This window comes from Crocodylus siamensis, chromosome 1 (genome assembly GCF_052110815.1).
Source record: "Crocodylus siamensis isolate JL-2025a chromosome 1, ASM5211081v1, whole genome shotgun sequence".
Classification (NCBI taxonomy): Eukaryota; Metazoa; Chordata; order Crocodylia; family Crocodylidae; genus Crocodylus; species Crocodylus siamensis.
In genome coordinates, this window is record NC_143395.1 from 39,860,870 (window position 1) to 39,879,157 (window position 18,288).

The 18,288-nt window shown below is 44.2% G+C and overlaps 1 protein-coding gene across 1 annotated transcript in view; it reads right to left on the reverse strand.

The window, feature by feature from the left end:
• The window catches only part of CSMD1 (CUB and Sushi multiple domains 1), a 2,270,760-nt gene that overhangs the window by 494,333 nt on the left and 1,758,139 nt on the right, over window positions 1–18,288 (reverse strand). The window contains exon 21 of the mRNA XM_090033387.1: window positions 11,483–11,671. Within this exon, the coding sequence (XP_089889513.1) occupies window positions 11,483–11,671 (189 nt within the window). The remainder of the gene's footprint in view (window positions 1–11,482; window positions 11,672–18,288) is intronic.

The window sequence follows — 18,288 nt, forward strand, 5'->3', positions numbered from 1 at the left end:
TGTCCCAGATTGCCCAGGAGGTGCAGTATGTCCTGCTTGTTACCCTGCTTGACTCTCACAGAAGCCTGTGGGACATCATGTATGCCCTCCTGGACATGATGTGGCAGCTGGTCAGGATGGCATGTGCCTTCTTGCCCTTGACCCAGCAGCCAACTGTCCCATGTGGGGCCATCTGCTGTACCCTGTGCCTGCCAAGCACCCTGGCCTGGGCCACTGACTTTCATGTAACCAAAATGGATGAGGCTACCTAGGATACCATGACCACTGGGGTGATCTGGCATCACATCCAGAACATCAAGTGCCAGTTCTGGGCCCATGCCTCCACTGCCAACTGGTACATGGGTGACTGGCACCTCTTGAGTTGGAGGGGTCCCCTGGCAACCAATCTGACTGACTGGGGGGGGTTCCCCATGGGCGATCTCACTCACAAAAAGCAGCTATGCCACTTCCAGAAGGCTCACAGCCACTTCCGGAAGTGGCACAGCTGCTTTTGCTGGTGGCCCTGCTCCCTGGCTGGGACTCACAGAGGGGCACTTGCAAGGGCTTATAGTGGGGCTGCCTGCCTACCTGCCTGCCAGCTAAACAGGGAGCATGGCCTGACAGGAGGTGCAGCAGCACTCTTGGGGGGTGTACATGCACTCCCATGCACCACCTATGCTTTGCAACTGAACTGGTGGAAATGGGTTGTCCTGGGCACCTGCGATGACAAACAGTGGGTTCAGACCTTCTGCATGTACCAGATGATGTTTATGGACATCATTGCCTAGCTGGTCCCCAACTTCTGTCACTCTGAAGCAGGTGGCCATTCCCATTTACCCCCAGTAGTTATTGCTATGTCACCAGTTTGCTGGGCAAGTCCATGGCCTAAGAGGCAGCCTAGAAAGCATGCTGGGTCATCCACAACATCCTAGCCAACTGCTTCACCTGACTATTGACTCACAGGAGGTGGTCACTGCATGGGCTTCCCCAAATGCATGGGAGCTGTGGACAGGACCCACATCCCTATACTCTGCTTGGACCAGACACCTAGGCATTCATCAACTGCAAGGGATTTTCCTCTGTCATTCTGCAGGGCATCATTGACCACCATGGCTGCTTCACCCACAACATTGCTGACTGGGCAGACAGTGCCCACATTGCCTGCGTGTTTCTGGTGGGCTATAGGGAGAAGGTGAATCTTCCAGTCCCAACCGATTCCAGCATGGGTCCCCAGGTCACTAGATCCTAAAGAGCTTTCTGTCTTTCAGCACTGGGCAGATCAACCCACCCTGCTCCCCTTTCCACTCCCCCCTCCCATACTGACAGTAGGACTCTCCCCCTGCCCCTGAGCAGTGACCAGCCCATCTTTAATTTTGTGTTAATATGTAAATACACACCTACATCCCAGTATGGACATCCCTCCCCCTCCCATCCTGAGATAGCACTTTAAACTAGCATAATCGGGGGAGGGGCCACAGGAAGATGAGGAGACAACACCCGAGCAAGACAGGTAACAAATGCAAGGAGTGCCCAGGTAAGAAACAGGGGTCCAAACAGTCCCCCAAATTGGGGGGGGTGGCACATGCAGCTAGGCAGGGCCTTAAATGCCTATATACCAATGCTTGTAGCATGGGAAATAAGCAGGAGGAACTCGCCCTCAGAATAGCCAGTTCAGACCCAGACATAATAGGGCTTATAGAAACTTGGAGGGATTCATCCCATGACTGGGCAGTTAGTATTAGGGGCTATAGGCTTTATAGGTGGGATTTCATAGATTTCATAGATTTCATAGACATTAGAGCTGGAAGGGACCTCGGGAGATCACCGAGTCCAGCCCCCTGCCCAAAGGCGATAGAGAAGGAAGGAAAGGCAGGGGTGTGGCGCTCTTTGTCAAGGAGCAATACACATCCTCTGCCAGCAAAATGGGGTCAGACGGGCAAGCGGAAGTGTTCTGGGTCAAGATACAAGGGGGCCGTGGGGAGAGGGATATTACGGTGGGGGTCTACTACAGACCCCCCAACCAAGGGGAGGAGCTGGACTGGGTACTTTTGGGCCAGGTTGCAGAGGCACTTAAGGCAAGGGATGTAGTTGTCATGGGAGATTTAAATTACCCAGACATCTGCTGGGAGGAACAGTCAGTCAGGTCAGACCGTTTAAGGAGGTTCCTGGCCAAGATACAGTTGAGGAGATTAGTGGGAGAGGCACTGGGGTTCTCAAGGGCAGGGGAACTCAGTGTCCAAGGTGAGTGGTCATTTCTTAAGGAGACGATACTCAGGGCCCAAGAGGTGACCATCCCAACAAAAAGCAAGGGGGGCAGGAGTGCCCGAAAGCCCCCCTGGCTCACCAAGGGTGTACGGAAATGTCTGATTGCCAAAAAGGCGGCGTACACCTGGTGGAAGGGGGGTGCTATCGCCAAAGGGGAGTATACCTCCTTTGCTCGGACCTGTAGGGGGACTGTCAGGAAAGCTAAGGCGGACATAGAGCTTGGACTTGCGTCCAAAATCAAAGATAATAAAAAGCCCTTTTTCAAATATATAGGGAGGATGAAGAAAGCACAGGCAAGTGTGGGCCCCCTGCAAGATCCTCTGGGCAATCTGGTGGTTGCGCCAGAGAAGAAAGCAGACCTCTTTAACCAATTCTTCACCTCTGTTTTCTTGGGCAGGGACCGAGACTTCCCCACCGTGATGCAAGACGGATTCAAGGGGAACGCCTCCAGACCTCAGGTTGGGGAGGACTGGGTTAGAGAGCTTCTGGAGGGGCTGGACATGTTCAAATCAGTGGGTCCAGATGTTCTCCACCCCAGGGTGTTGAGGGAGCTAGCAGGGGTTATTGCAAGGCCCTTGGCACAGCTTTATGAGCGTTCGTGATGCTCGAGCCAGGTGCCAGGTGATTGGAAGATGCCAACGTGGTCCCCATCTTTAAAAAAGGGAGGAGGGAGGACCCGGGCAACTATAGGCCCGTCAGTTTTACCTCTATCCTAGGGAAACTCTTTGAGAAGATCATCAAGAAGCACATCTGTGATGGGCCGGTCTCAGAGACGATGGTCAAGGGCAACCAGCACGATTTCATTAGGGGCAGGTCATGTCAGACCAACTTGATTGCCTTTTATGATCAGGTCACAAAAGCCTTGGATGCAGGTACTGCCATGGATGTAGTCTTTCTGGACTTCAGCAAGGCCTTTGACACCGTCTCCCACCCCATCCTCATTAAAAAATTGGGTGACTGTGGCACTGATGCCTATACAGTCAGATGGATCGCAGATTGGCTGAAGGGTCACACTCAGAGGGTGGTGGTGGATGGGTCACATTCAACCTGGGCAGAACTGGGCAGTGGAATCCCCCAGGGCTCAGGCCTTAGGCTCACGCTGTTCAATTTCTTTATCAGCGATTTGGACAACGAGGTGAAAAGCACCTTGTTTAAATTAGCTGATGATACCAAAATTTGGGGTGAGGTGAGCACACTAGCAGGGAGGGAAAGACTGCAGCAAGACTTGGATAGGTTACAGGGGTGGGCTAGCAAAAACAGGATGTGCTTCAATACTGACAAGTGCAGGGTGCTGCACTTGGGCAGTAGCAACAAGCAGCACACTTATAAGATGGTAAACTCCCTTCTTGAGAGCACGGAGGCAGAAAGGGATCTTGGAGTCATTATTGACTTCAAGATGAACATGGGCCGACATGGTCATGGTTGGAAGGGCTAAGCGGACCTTGTCGTGCATCCACAGGTGTATCTCTAGCAGGGACAAGGAGGTGATCCTCCCCCTCTATGCAACACTGGTCAGGCCACAGCTGGAGTACTGTGTCAAGTTCTGTGCGGCCCACTTCAGAAGGGATGTGGACAACATTGAGAGGGTCCAGAGGAGGGCCACCCGCATGATTCAGGGACAACAGGGCAGACTCTACGATGAGAGACTGCGGGACCTGAACCTGTTCAGCCTTCACAAAAGAAGGCTGAGGGGGGACCTGGTGACCATTTGTAAACTCACTAGCGGGGACCAGAAGGGTTTGGGAGAGACCTTGTTTCCCCTAGCACCCCCTGGCATAACAAGGAATAATGGCCAAAAACAAACAATCCACCCTGACACCAAAAACTGGATAGTTACAAGCAGTATAAAGACCTGTATTTTACAAGGTCCTTCTTAATGGTGGAAATGAATACTGGTATTAATGCACTGAAAGACTGAACTCAGGTACTGGCACTTCTAGAGCCTGGGAAAGATTAATCTGACCCAAAGAGCTTCAGGCTTCTCTGCTACGTACAAATTATATAAATGACTGATATTGAACAGGCCTGCCCTATGTATGGATAAACAGCTCATCCTTGAACAAGGTGGCTTTCACCTGGGAAAAATCAACAATGACCCAGCTGCTCAATCTAACTCAATATATTGAGGATGATTTTGGAAGAGGCCAAATCAGTGAAGCTGTGTTTGTTGACCTAATAGCTGTCTATGATATAGTTAACCACCAACTCTTTCACAAGACCCTGGAAATGACAAAGATCTGCACCTTAAAGAACTGATATGAACCCTGATTAAAAATGGACATTTTGTCAAACTGGATGGGAAGCAAAGCAGATGGAGGTGACAGATTAATGGCTTCCCCAAGGAAGCCATACTTGCACTGCTGATATATAACATCTATACAATGACATTATAGAACATCAACTATATGTATAGAGAGGAGAGAGAGACAGAGACAGACAGACAGACAGACAGAGACAGAAAGAGTTATTTAGAGTTATATAGAGTTATGTGTGTGTGTGTATCAAATATATTGGTTATATTATTAGTTATATAAACAATCAATTTGGAAACAAAACATTTAATCTATGCTTTTGACCTGTGCATAACAGCCTAAAACTGGTTTTGACCATCTCGAAAAATGCCCAAGCAAGGCACTAATTGGCCTAACCTCATACTATGGCCCAACCCAGTGAAAACACAGGTGTAGCAAAACCCCCAGTTTTTTTTTCTTGTTTTTATTTAAAAATGCATTTCCTTCCCTTCACCAACCATTTCTGACTTTCTCTCTCTCTCTCTATTCCCTATAGATAAGTATAAGTACGCTAAGACATAGCATAAGCTTCAGCATTTTATTTTGGAAGCAAGTTGTATTTGTTTTGTTTTTTTCTCTGTTATATTGTATAATTATTATGTTTATATTGATTTTTACTGTTCTATATTACTGTTTTACTGATATTATATGATTTAGGCCTACATATGTAAGGCATGTCAAGTTTCTATTTTGTTTGTCAAGTCCCCATCTTGTCCCCATGCCCTGTTATGTAACCTATGACTCACACATACCCCTCCTGTATAACTTGGTTCCTGAATGAGTGGGGATGAATGAGGGTGCTTGAGAGACAATGGGAGTAGGTCTAAAAATAGCTCTTTCTGAATGACCAAACCATCAAAACCAAGGACCCAGCCATTGGAACCACCCTCAGCATTCAAGAAACAAAAGATGAGGCAACTCACCATTCTGCCAAGGCTGCACATGCTCAGTAAGAACACCTGGAAGCCTCTGGAACAAGATTGACATTGCCTGGACATGCCCACCCCATAGGAGATCAGAGGTAGTCTGCCCCATAAAAAGGGGTAGTGAAGATTGACTCCTTGGGACACCCTCTTTATCTGGACCAGCACCATGCCACACCACCTATCCACCCAGAGGCCCTGCTGGCAACCCCCCTCTGGACAACACCTGCTGGACGAAGACCCCTTTCCAGCCTGGATAGGTAGCTATCACCCCCCACCCTCTCTTCAAACAAGGACTTAGACTCTGTTTCTCTTCCCTACCTGGACTCCAAACCGCCCACTGAGTTTCTTTCCCCTTCTGCCATTGTGAGTGTTTGTGTGTGTCTGTGTCTGTGTGTGTGTAGGAGTGCTTGCGTGAGTGTGTGTAGGAACCAAGCTGTACAATATAGTGTTCATTTAATAAAACTGTTATTTCGACCCCTGAGTTGGGTTTTGCTATGATACTGTTTCAGCCCTGCTCCAATCTCTGCTTCTCGCTCCTCTAACTTCTGTCTCATTTCTCCCTCTCCTGCTTCTGGTTCACTGCCACCTCCAATACCTGTCCCATATTCCTGTGGCTCCAGCCATCCTGATCTCCTCTCTGCCTGCAAACCCCTATTTCTTTGCCACTGTCTCATCCCCACTGCCTTTTCCCCAGATCTCTGCCACTGTTATTGCCTTGTTCCCACTGCCTTTTCCCCGATCTCCCAGCTTTTTGCCTCTGTCTCCTGACTGTTTTCTCTTTGCCACTGAGATATTTCCCTTGTGTCCACCCTGGCACCAGGTGACCCTGAGTAACCCTGGGGTAACTTGACCTTAAGTAACCTCAAGCCTCAGTTCCTCAACCAGGTTTTCTCTAGTCTACCAGTTCTAATCCTGGTTCTGGAAACTTTTGGAGGCTGGAGCTGGAAGCCAGGGGCCAGGGCCTGGAGCCAGGGGACATGGGGCCAGTGGCTGGAGGCTGAGGCTGGGGGCCAGAGGCCAGGGGCTAGAGCCGGGGTGGCTGGAGCCGGAGCCTGGCACAGCCTCTCTGCTTCAGGGAAGTGCTCCACTCCCTCTCATCAGGACCAGGAGCCGATGGAACCCACACAAGTCCCCTAACCTAGCCTCTATCCCTGCCTTGCCTCACCTCAAGGAGGAACCACTACCTGCCCCAGTTAGGCTCTGCCAGCTCTGGGACACTGCTCCACTCCCCAGCTCTGACGCTACATGCCTCCTCACTCTCTGAGGTGATGTGGGGGAGTGGAGTAGTGTCCCAGAGCCAGTGGAGCCTCATAGCAGAACCACTGACATGGCTGTTGGAGAACTCACGTTGCTTGGTCAGGTTCTGGAAAAGGGCAATGTGGTCCCTATTTTCAAGAAGGGGAGGAAGGAGGATCTGAGTAATTATAGGCCAGTCAGTCTCACCTCCATCCTTGGAAAGGTCTTTGAAAAGATTATGAAGGATCATATTTGTGGGAGTCCAGCAGGAAAAAATAATACAGCAGGGAAACCAGCAGTAGGCTTGAGCAGTGGAGTGTGAGTTGTATTTCAGTGGGCTGCCCTGTATGGGGAGGGGATGTGCAAAGCATCCTGGGTTGCTGAGGGAGTAAGAGTTAACATGAGTCAGGAGGAGGTCTGGGACAAAAGTTTGATAGACCAGTCATCCAGGTCTATCTTAAACTGGTTTGGGACATTTTGAAAGTGGTCTATGTGCACTGAAATTCTGTTCTGTTACAGATTTAAAGAGACTTCTGATCACTTATACCAATTTATGTATAATTTCTGTCCCTAGCCCAGGAGAGTACAGAGCTTAGCAGAAAAGGAGTAGCTATCAGTGACCAAATCCTTCTCTAATGAGAAACTGAATAGGTGCAAGTGCTGATTCCAGAAACCACACGTATACATGAACTAACAAATTATTTTAGACACAGTAACAGACATGAAAATTAAAATTTTGAACAGAGTATCCACCCCATTGAGGTTATTTTATTGCCCCCTAATATAAGAAGCAATCACTATTTGAGGTAAGTAATAGATTCACTTCTAGTAAGCAGTTTGCTTTACCAGTTAAGAGTTAGTCAAATTGACAAGGATAAAAAGGTTAATGAGGGCAATTCATACAATTTTGTACAATTTTTTATTGAACATTCTTTTATGAATACTTTTTTCTGTGTAATATGTGTTCCTGGAGTTACACTCTGCACCAGCTGTAATCCACGGACTCACCAGCTGTGAGAAAATGCCTGATGACAGTTTAAGAATTAGCAAAGAAACCCATTACCTCCTGAACAGTCATGGTTTATAAGGCCAGTTTAGGGAAATCTGCAGAATTTAAATGTTATATTAGTAAAGGTGCAGCTTCCCAATTAAATCTTTTCCTGTGTCTCTTGTTCATTTGCCTACATGTCCTGATCAAGTCCTATACTAAGGTACTGCTTTCCAACAAAATCTTCTGTTCTGTAGTATTAAACTATATACTTTATTCCAAGATGGACTTTAGAACTGTGTACCCTACTCTTAGAAATAGAAGTATATTAATTAAATATGAATTGTGGAGAAAATAAAATTATGTTTATTTTATAGTAATACAAATATACTTTTTCTCGTACAATACAATCATGCATTCATACATACATACATACACACACTCACACGCAGAATATAATCATATAGTACAATCTTAATTTTCCTACCAATTTTTTTCTATATTGAAGTGAAAAAATAGTTTAACTGAATTAGAATAATTACTTCAATTAGTTATTTCAAAGTAATCATAAAAGAAACACAACAAGATAGCAACAATTGTATATTCCATTATAACTGCATTTGGATATTAGGGCTGTGTGGGAGCTATTCGATAAAGATTCAGCACAAATCAGGGACAGTGATTTGATCCATTGGTTTGGATCCCTCTCCCTGATTCAGTTTCAATCTTTGAATCCAAAGATTTGATGCTGACTTGGCGAATCAGTGATTCAGACACAGGCACAGCTTTAAATGTTTTTTTCTATATACCTTGAGGTAGCAGCACAGCTCATGACCACTGTGGTGCTGGGGCAGATGGAGCATCCCATCAGAGCAAGGGGGGTTCTCCAGTGTGCTCAGCAGAGAACGTGGAACTTGACTGGAAGTACTTCCAGTTCACTTCTGGGTCTACTAGGAAGTGTGCTGGGCCCTGCCCCCCGCAGCCACCCAGCTCATCAGTCAGCCACAGAAGGACTCCCAATGCCACCTCCAGACCCAGGAGGCACCAGTCGCCAAGCCAGGGGGGCAACAGGGGGAACCCCCTGCACGCTCCCCAGTGGACCAGGAAATGGACCAGCAGTGCTTCTGGTCCACTTCCAGATCTGCTGCTGAGCACACTGCAGAGCCCCACATGCTTCTGTGGGACAGTGCATCTGCCCCAGCACTGCAGCATTCAGAGCCCCTGCTACCTAGAAGTATGTAGAAAAAACATTTAAAGCTGTACCTACGTCTGAATTGCTTAATCTGTCCGACTCTCTCCAAATTGATTGGGAGGGTTCCAAATTTCATAGTTTCATAGTTTCTAGGGTCAGAAGGGACCTGAGTAGATCATCTAGTCCAACCCCCTGCCATGGCAGGAAAGAGTACTGGGGTCAAATGACCCCAGCAAGGTGTACATCTAACCTCCAAATTGATTTGGAGAGATTAAAGGATCCTCTGATTTCATTCGGATTTGGAGATTTGGTGACTGAATCAGGCCAAATCTGTGCCAACTCGAATCAGGGACCAAAGCTTCACACAGCCCTATTGGATATAGCCTAAATAATATTTTGATAGAGCTAATGGAAAATATAATGTATTAATAGTTTTAGTAGTATCAAACTAATGAAGTCATGTCTCTGTTAAGAGAAAAATAAAGAAATAATTTTCAGCTCATGATGCCAATCTGAAAGAGATATGGTGGCAATCTGCTATAGGATAATTTCCTGATCTTTGAAATAAATAATATATTAAGGAGGGTGTGAATGCCTTATTAGGGTACATGCAGAAGTTACATTTAGATCAACCTAAATCAATTGATCTAATCAATCAATCAGTCAATCTAAATGCCATTCTGTTAAGACATCCAGGGTGTTTCAACTGAGCCAAAAATGGCTGACCCAATCTAAATTACTTCACTTAAGTAAATTAACTATTTTAGATTAGGAATGGATTAACCCAATCAGGAAAATGTCTACAGACATTCAGAGTGCAGCCCTAAGGTTGGGAAGGGCTGGCCACTCACGTCAGGGCTGTGCTCTTTCTACGCCCTGCCCCACCTGACTGGGCCATTTTTAGTCCCCTGACCTGCCATCCCCAGATACAGAACCCCCCCCCCCACACACACGCACTTTTGGGACTTGAACCTGCCAAACCCCTCTGGGTCTGTTAGCTCCCACAATCCCACCCATCCCTCCTCCCATTCTAAGTTTCTTTACACTGAGTTCTCAGTACAGCTACAGGCACCAGCAAACATCTGCACATGCCACTTCTGATCTATGATCACAAAGCTTAAAGTAAGCCACCAAAGTACACCGAGTGATCACTGACCACAGACTGGTTGTGGTGAACATTTGTACACATGCTTAAAGTCATCTGCACTCTTTAACACTGTGCATGGTCACCCTCAATGTAATCATGTTGCCTAGGAAGGGTGGAGTCTTAGTACTCAAAGTTTCCACACAGCCATAAGTTCCATGTGACTCTAAGGCTGTTTCTACACTGCCACTAATTCCTTACCATTCAGAAGGCAATTCATCAATATCTCCCCTTTTAATCATGACAAACTTTAGGTTTAATATTTCCCCTTGAAAACCCAGACACCTAAGAGATTTATACCTGTATTACTTACCTTAATTTTGCATACCAATTTCTGCTCCAGAATTGATAGGTTTAATTTCTGTCAATTAGACAGACGAGCAGTTCTACTAGGGCAGTTGTGAACTGTAAATCCTATATCACTGCCTGGATACAAGAGACTGATTGTCTTGAGGAAAGGCTACCATGGGATAAGCTGATGACACAGTATACCAGTATTAAACACAGTTCCTTTTGGTATACAAAATAATGGGGAAAGTTATAGGATGTAGGTCATCATTCATTTCTTTTTTAACACCAGTGTAAACATGCTCTCTTTCTATACCCTGGGTGTGTTCTTTCATAAAGGAGATGTTACTGTTTTATGTTGATGGATTTTTTTAATATACCATTAAAAGGATATGTTTATCCCTAATAAAAGAATCCCAAAATAAACAGAAACCCTCTTCAAAGAAACCACTCAGATGTAACTGAAGGTATTTGCTATTTCAGGAGCATTATATTAATAGCAATTGATAGTTTCATATGCTAGTGCCTTACGGTGTATATGCAATCCAAGTTATCAAACATGACAAAAAACACTACCACAAATCATATATACTATTTGTAAAGTTTGAAAGCTCTGTTTTCAGTATCTCAAAAAACCCACATTAGCTTTATTACAGTTCTTAAAAGAAGCCTGTAATTTTTAAATTGCAAGCACAGGAAGAACAGTTATTGAAAAATTAATTCAATAGCCAATGTGCAGAATTTATTAAAAACAAAACAAAACCACTTTTCAAAACAAAGATCTGGAGAATAGCTGTTTATTCTGGAAGATAATGGGTAAATATCTGTGTTTGCTTGCTTTTAAAATAACCACATATTTCTAGTTCAAATACCACCCTTTTCATTTTATCTTCACACACCTTCCAGACTTATCATCTACTACAATTTCGATTGATAAATATTGTTCCATCCATATGTTAATTTAAAGCATCCTTATTTGCTTTTGTTTTCTACTTTTCTTTATAACTACAGTAATGAAGCACTATTTAAAATTATAGCTGTCTGACCCCTGAGCAAATAAAGCTTGGCAATTAGTCCCTCAGCACTAGCACTTTGTTCTCTGCCCACTGTTCTGACATTTGTCATGTGGTATTAACGATTTGATGAATGAAATGAAAGCATGTGACCACCTACCCACACACCTTGGCAGAGGTGCACTCCAAACACGACGACCACCACCCAGGCAGGTAAGTTTATTAGCACCTTCTAAACGATATCCAGGAAAACAAGAAAATGTCAAGGAGTCTCCAACACCAAAGCGAAAGCCAATTCGCCTGCTGAAAGCAGGAACACCAGGGTCATCACATGGTTCCAGGTCATATTCTGCAGAGAAGAAAATAGAACATATAAATAAATGCAACAAGCCTCTTGTATCTTAAAAAATATGCAGTGGGTATGAATAAGATTTGTATAAATCAATATGAAAACATCTTCCTCAATTCTGGCCTCTACTTTAAATATTGTTTGATTCTTTCAATACGCACAATGATAAGGATAATTTACATGTACATTATTACATTTATTTTCTTAATTTCAAAAACTTTAAAAACAGATTCCTGGGTAAGTCTATAATTGAACTTTAAGTGAAAGTAGCTGTTTTACTGCATGTACAGACACATAATTTAGTATTGTGCGGCCTTTAATTTCAATGCTATCAAAAGGAATGGCATCAATGGATCAAGGACAATATATAGCTCTTAGTTGTTGTGTCTGCAGTTGTTAGAAAGTAGGAATTCTTTTTTTAATCCACTTAAGAGAGTGATTGTTTATTTTTCTTCTTACAAGTCAATTATCAAGTAGATTTAATTTTGAAATATTTGAAAATATAGTCTCTTTTTACTTTCTTTTAATAATATTTTATACAGTTGAAAAGACAAAAACATACAAACTATGACAGCTAACAAAGATGTAATATACCAAACTGAAATGGAAAAGCAAAAAAACCCGAATCATATAATATGAAGATCATCCTTTATCAGTATTTTACCAACTACTAAGAACAAACTGTCATTTTAATGACAAGAAATAACAAATTTAAAAGTAGGCTTTAAATTATAATCCATTTAATTTCAAATAACATTAAAAGATATCAGATTGGTTTATATAAAATACAAACCTCTTATTTTCACCACATGTATTAAAAAAGCAATAAGGTATACCCACTTGACATTTATAGAAAACACAGGGAAGTATAAAAAAAAAAGATTAATTGTTCTTCCATTTCATTTTGTTTTCCAAGATATATTTGGAAGGTGTGTGTCTGAGAAATAATATAAATTAATTTATTTATTTTGCTTAATATTTGTGGCATGCTAAAAAGTGGTGTAGAAAATAGATGTTAATATGGTAGGTGACAACTAACATTTCCATCTAAACAGTAAAGAAAAGTAGGTATTGACCTATATTACCTTTTGTTTGGATGGAAGAAGCCATGGTATAAATATTAGAATAATTAACATCAGAAATAGAAAAGAGAAAATACTTGTTAGATGTATGGATTCAAGCTTATTCTTTAGAATGCATTAATCTAGGAAACCCAATTTGTTTTATAGTAGTAAGTTATAAATACACAAGGTGTTTAAAGAATAAAAAATAGAATAGTGTCTGATATACTTGGCTTCAGCCTAAGGGAGGAGAGCATAAAATATGCAGGAATATGAGGATGACTTTAATGCATATATAGGGCTTTCATGATGCTGGACTGGCTGCAAATTGTCATGAAGATGAGGCCAGCAGGCATCATTTGATTACAAGACAAGCAGAACATAGGTGCTGGGTGGAATAGCAACCATTGCCCCCATGCTGATGCACACTCTGGCAAGCATTGTGCATCCAACTATGCTAATGTTAAGGCTTTTTGCTGGTGAAGACTGATGAGGGCCAATATCTCTGTCCTAAGGTTAAGGACTTAGACCTGCAAACTGTTGAGCATGATCCTGAGAAAAAAGTGCTATTGGCCTTAGGCTAGATCCATGACAAGATTCTGGTGTCACAATGCTGAGCATTATAATATTTAACTCCTAGGTATCTTGCTACATAGTTGCATCCTCAACCCTGAGTTAGGGTCCCCTGTATAAATAACAGAACACTGTGGACACCTTAGAGTGGGATTCAAAAAGGCCAAAACACCAAGTGAAGAGATACTTATTTTAGCAAGGAAGAATTACTAAAGAGATGCCTGTGTCTTAAGTGTCACTCTTCTCTAGGGTACCAACTATTGTGGTTTCATAATCCTTTCTCACTCACATGGGTAGGAAATGACCTGGATCTAACCACTCCTCTGATGAATTCTTAATAGAAAATTGTGAGTTATTAATTAGAATATGACCAAACTTTTCCCAGGTGAGTACCATATGCAGTATGCCATGGAATCACTTTTATGGTTTCTCTGGCCCGATGATTAGTTACTTTTTCTTTCCCCATCCCAAAATACCCCCTCATAAGATACTCTATTGCCTGGATTTCTGGATTGAACATTTACCTGGAAGATGAGAATTGAAGTTACAAATCCCCTCAGATGGGGTAAAATTGAACCTAGATTTCTACCTTCCTGAGTGAGAATTCTAACCCCTGAGCTATTAGATAGAAGGCCACCACCAACTATGTCAGTGGTTGTGTTTTGTGGAGTGTCTTATCTGGCACTTCTCAGAGATGCCCACTAGATAAGGCCCAGGATTAGATCCACAGCACTTTCAAAATTAAGGCACCTCTAGGAATACCCTGCAGCAGACTTTTAGGCATAGAGGGAACTTTGCAGGCCTATATCTATGGCTATAGATTCCTGACACTTCCAGGGATGAGCAGCACTGTGCAGGAATTTGGGGAGAACTACATTTTACTTAGGTGCCTTAGTTATTATTAATCTGACACAATCCTTATCTAGATCCGAGAATAAATGTTAGCTTAAATTGTGATGAGCAACGGCTTATATATGATTCACACTACTGTAACTGCCAAGGAAATGCTTGTTACTTATTAATATAATCTTCTTTCAAAATCTATTTCCTTATTCATATATTTTTGTAATCAGTCCCACAGTTAGATTTACATTATATACTTCAAATACTTACTCATTTTAAAAGACTTGTCATTTAATCTGAATGAATCATATCTTACTCCTACATTTTTGGAGAGCATAAATAAGTTGTTTAACTAAGCATGGTCACACAAACAAGTAACCATGGGACAAAGGAATGGGGCTTTCCAATGTTTTAGTTGTCCTTTGGTAACTGCCTATGTATACATACTTACTCTGAGGTAAATAAAAGCTAGTCTGCTATAACTTAACCATGAATAAAAAAAGAACAAACTATGACAGCTTAGCTTTCATTAACCATGGGATAACTATGTGCACAGGGTCAGTTACAACAGCTGCTGTAAAACCCCATCCTTCATCTTTCTTTACCTCTTTGGTAACTTGCTTATACGTTCAAGCCCTAACATCAGTGACTCTCAACCAGACTGCTGCAGCACCCTGGGGTGCTGTGAGATCTTTTAAAGTAAGTACTAAAATGCGGAGCAGTTAACTGCCCGTGCTGCACAGTGCACATGATGCACAGCTAGTTTTAGCAGCTACTTCTTTGTAGCAGCATGCTATAATGGGGAGTGCGCTGCTATGGTAAAGTAGCTGCTGGTCATGCATAGACACCCATGGATGCTACGTCACTGTAGCGCATGGCTATAGCAATGTAGCATCGTGTGTAGACATGTCCTTAAGTGCATCAACACCAGCACATGTTTTACAAGATAAACCCACAGGTTTAAAATGCAAAGCCATTGTGCTAAAAGCTTTCTGGCCTGCTGTGGTCTTTCTGAAGAAAGAACTGCTTTGTTATTTTTCAGTAGTAAACAAGGAAACAAGTAAAAGCTAAGAATTGATATTTTCTGGTTGAGATGTTTGTGTTGAGACAACTATTTGGTTCTTCATCTTTAGTTTATTTTTAAATGTCTTAAACTATAGGGCTTTAGCTTTTCCTTTAGGAGAGTATCCCATTATTGTTCCTTTAGGGAGTAATTCCAACTAGCTGGATGAGAATTTTGACTATCAGAGAAGAGATATAAATATAATTCCCCATTGCCTTATCTCTTAGGAATTAATGTATATATATTTAGTTTCAAATGAAGTACACATTTATTTTAAAGACAAGAAAGAATGTATTTTACTTAGCAAGTGAATAGCACTAAGAGATGAAAATAGTGGGGAATACCATATCTGCCCGAATCCAACACAACTCCAAAGTCAAATTGACCCCCTCCACCCTCCACTCCCCTCTCTCTGCCCCCCAGGCATTAGGTTCTATCTACAATTTTCCCTGGAAAATTATAAATGTGTTATTATTTTCCATAGACAGAATCTAATAATCGGAGGGTGGTTTTCAATTTGTTGCCCCCCGCAACTGCTGCAGTGGCATGGGAACAATTTGCAAGTAAGGAAGCAGCAAGGGAGGATGTCAGATATCATGCCCCTTTCCCCCCCTACTCCCATCTTCCTCATGCCACTTGCCCCTGCTTGTTCCTGCACTGCTAGCACCTGTCTCTCCTGTCGCCCCCTCCACCCCACAGTGCCTGCCTTCCTCTTCTATTTGAGCCCCATGCCTGCTTTCAGGCACTTTCTCCCCTTCTCCCTATGCCTGAGCCCCAGTCATCTGACCCCCTCAGTGCCCTCCCCCCACATTACCCAATTCAGCAGTTCTGGCTCTGAATTCAGCCTGAGGCCCAAAGCACACAGTGCCACAAGCCCCAGCCAGGCAGAGGCAGTAGCAGCAGATCCAAGCCTGGCTCAAGACTGGGGCCAGAGCTGGAGCTGTTGCAGTTCCTGTATGCTCCCCCAGGCTGAACACCAAACAATCCCCACTTTGCACTGTGTCATCCACCTGCATTCCCCACCCTGTACTTCATGATCTCCCCCATGCTTTCCTACTGCACTGTGCAATCTCCCTTGAGCTTCCCCCAGTCTGCACTGTACAGTCTCCCACAGGCTGGGGCTGGAGTCAGAGCCAGAGCAGCAACAGCTGCCTTATCTAGGTTATATGCAAATCTAAGATGAATTTTCTTTTTTTTCCATGTTGAATGGAAAAAACTCCATCTTAGTTTTGAGTCAATATGCTATACATATGTATAAACAAAATAGATGCTTATCTTCATGAACATAATCTCTTTCTCTGCTCTTTATAAAAATTAGAGTATATTTTACACCTATGATTTACATGTGCAATAGTCAGTAGGCCAAAGGGGTGTAGTCCCCCAAACTTTGTCTGCGCTGAACATGTGCAATAAGCTCTGACCTCTGTGCCTGATTAGCACAGGTTCCTGCCAGACCGTTCTGACCAAGTACAGACATTCAAAATGCCCGAGGCAAAAGTGAGTTAGTTATGCACTGTATACTAAGAGCCCTAAGTTAGATCTGTCGCAAACAGAACACACATTTGCCCTTTGGTGGGGCTGGGGCAAGCAGGCTACTTGTACTGGGAGAGACCAGCAGATTGGGGACACTCTTATATACCTCCCTGTCAACTCCTTAGGCCGGGCCACTGTTCATAGGTTGCCAGGCATGGTACAGCATCCCTCCCCCCACCTCCCTCAGCAGCATCAGCCACAGGCATGACAGCTGCTGGCACGCAGCAGAAGCAACCCTGCTTGGCCATGCCTAATGGCCTGATCCTGCTACCTGACAGCCTGATAGCTAGCTGGGGCTGGTCCAGCTTGTGAAGGTATGGGTGGAGGTTCCTGACTAGGTGTGTGGAAGCCCACCCAGGGACCCCCATGCTTTTTGGAGCTTGGAAGCCCTCCTCTGTCCCCCCTGGCAGTTTCAGCCACAAGTATGACAGCTACTGGCACACAGTGGATACAAGACTGCCTGGTCCTGCTCTCTGAGGTTGTGCCAGCTTGTGGAGACATGGAGGTCCCTGGGTGAGTGTGTAGGAGCCCACCCAAGAACCACCTTATCTCCTTGAGCTGGCACAGCTCCAGGGAGCAAGATCGGAGTCAGGCAACCCTCCCTCTACCCCACATCCCCTCTGAAGCATCAGCCACTATGTAGACTCAGGTCTGTGACAGCCTGGGGGCAGGGCCGACTAAGCATTTGGTGGGAGCAGCTGAGCTTGACCCGAGTTCCAGGGGAGGTTACAGGGGAGTCACAAAGTAGGCTGGGATGTCAGAGGGAAAGCAACCTAACTTGAGTCAGGAGGGGATCTGGTACAGAGGTTCAACAGACTGGTCTAACATAAATCACTTAAATCTGACACTATATCGATCCAGGTCTATCTTAGACTGGGTTGCACAATATTTAAAGCAGTCTATGTGTGCTGAACTTCTGTCAAGTTTTGGATGTAGACCTGTTTCTGATCACTTATACCGGTATAAGTGTAATGTCTGTATCTGGCCCCTGTAAGAAGCCAGCTCTGAGCTCACCGGTTGATCAGGGCAAGATCTACCCAGAGCCCCTGCTTTCACTTGGCCCCAGAGTTCAAAGAGTGAATACTACTGTTGTTCACCATTCCCTTGCTTTCTCCTCTCCACTGAATTTAGCAGGGGGGGAAGGAAAGGCCAGAGGCAGCAGCACTCAGCTCTGAGCTTCAATGTGATGTGAAAGCAGGAACTCCCACGAAGACTCTATGCAGACCCTTGTATGGCACCATGTAATATGGCCCCTACCCCATTACTAGAGTGGAAAGGGATCTAGAGGTGTCTGATCCCACACCCTTCTTCTTCTCCTTCATCTTTTACTGCTGGTTCACATGTCCACATGTGGTGTCCCTTTTCCTGATTTCTAATATCCCTGATTCCACCTCCCTCCCCCAGCCTTGCCCCCTACCTCCCATTCCTTTAATTACACCTTGTTTGTGTTGCTACAGGCAAACCCACAGGCAGAGAAGACTGAAACAAAATGCCTCCTGGGTCCAGGTGCAGTCCCTGCCTGATGACCCAAGGGGCAGAAATGA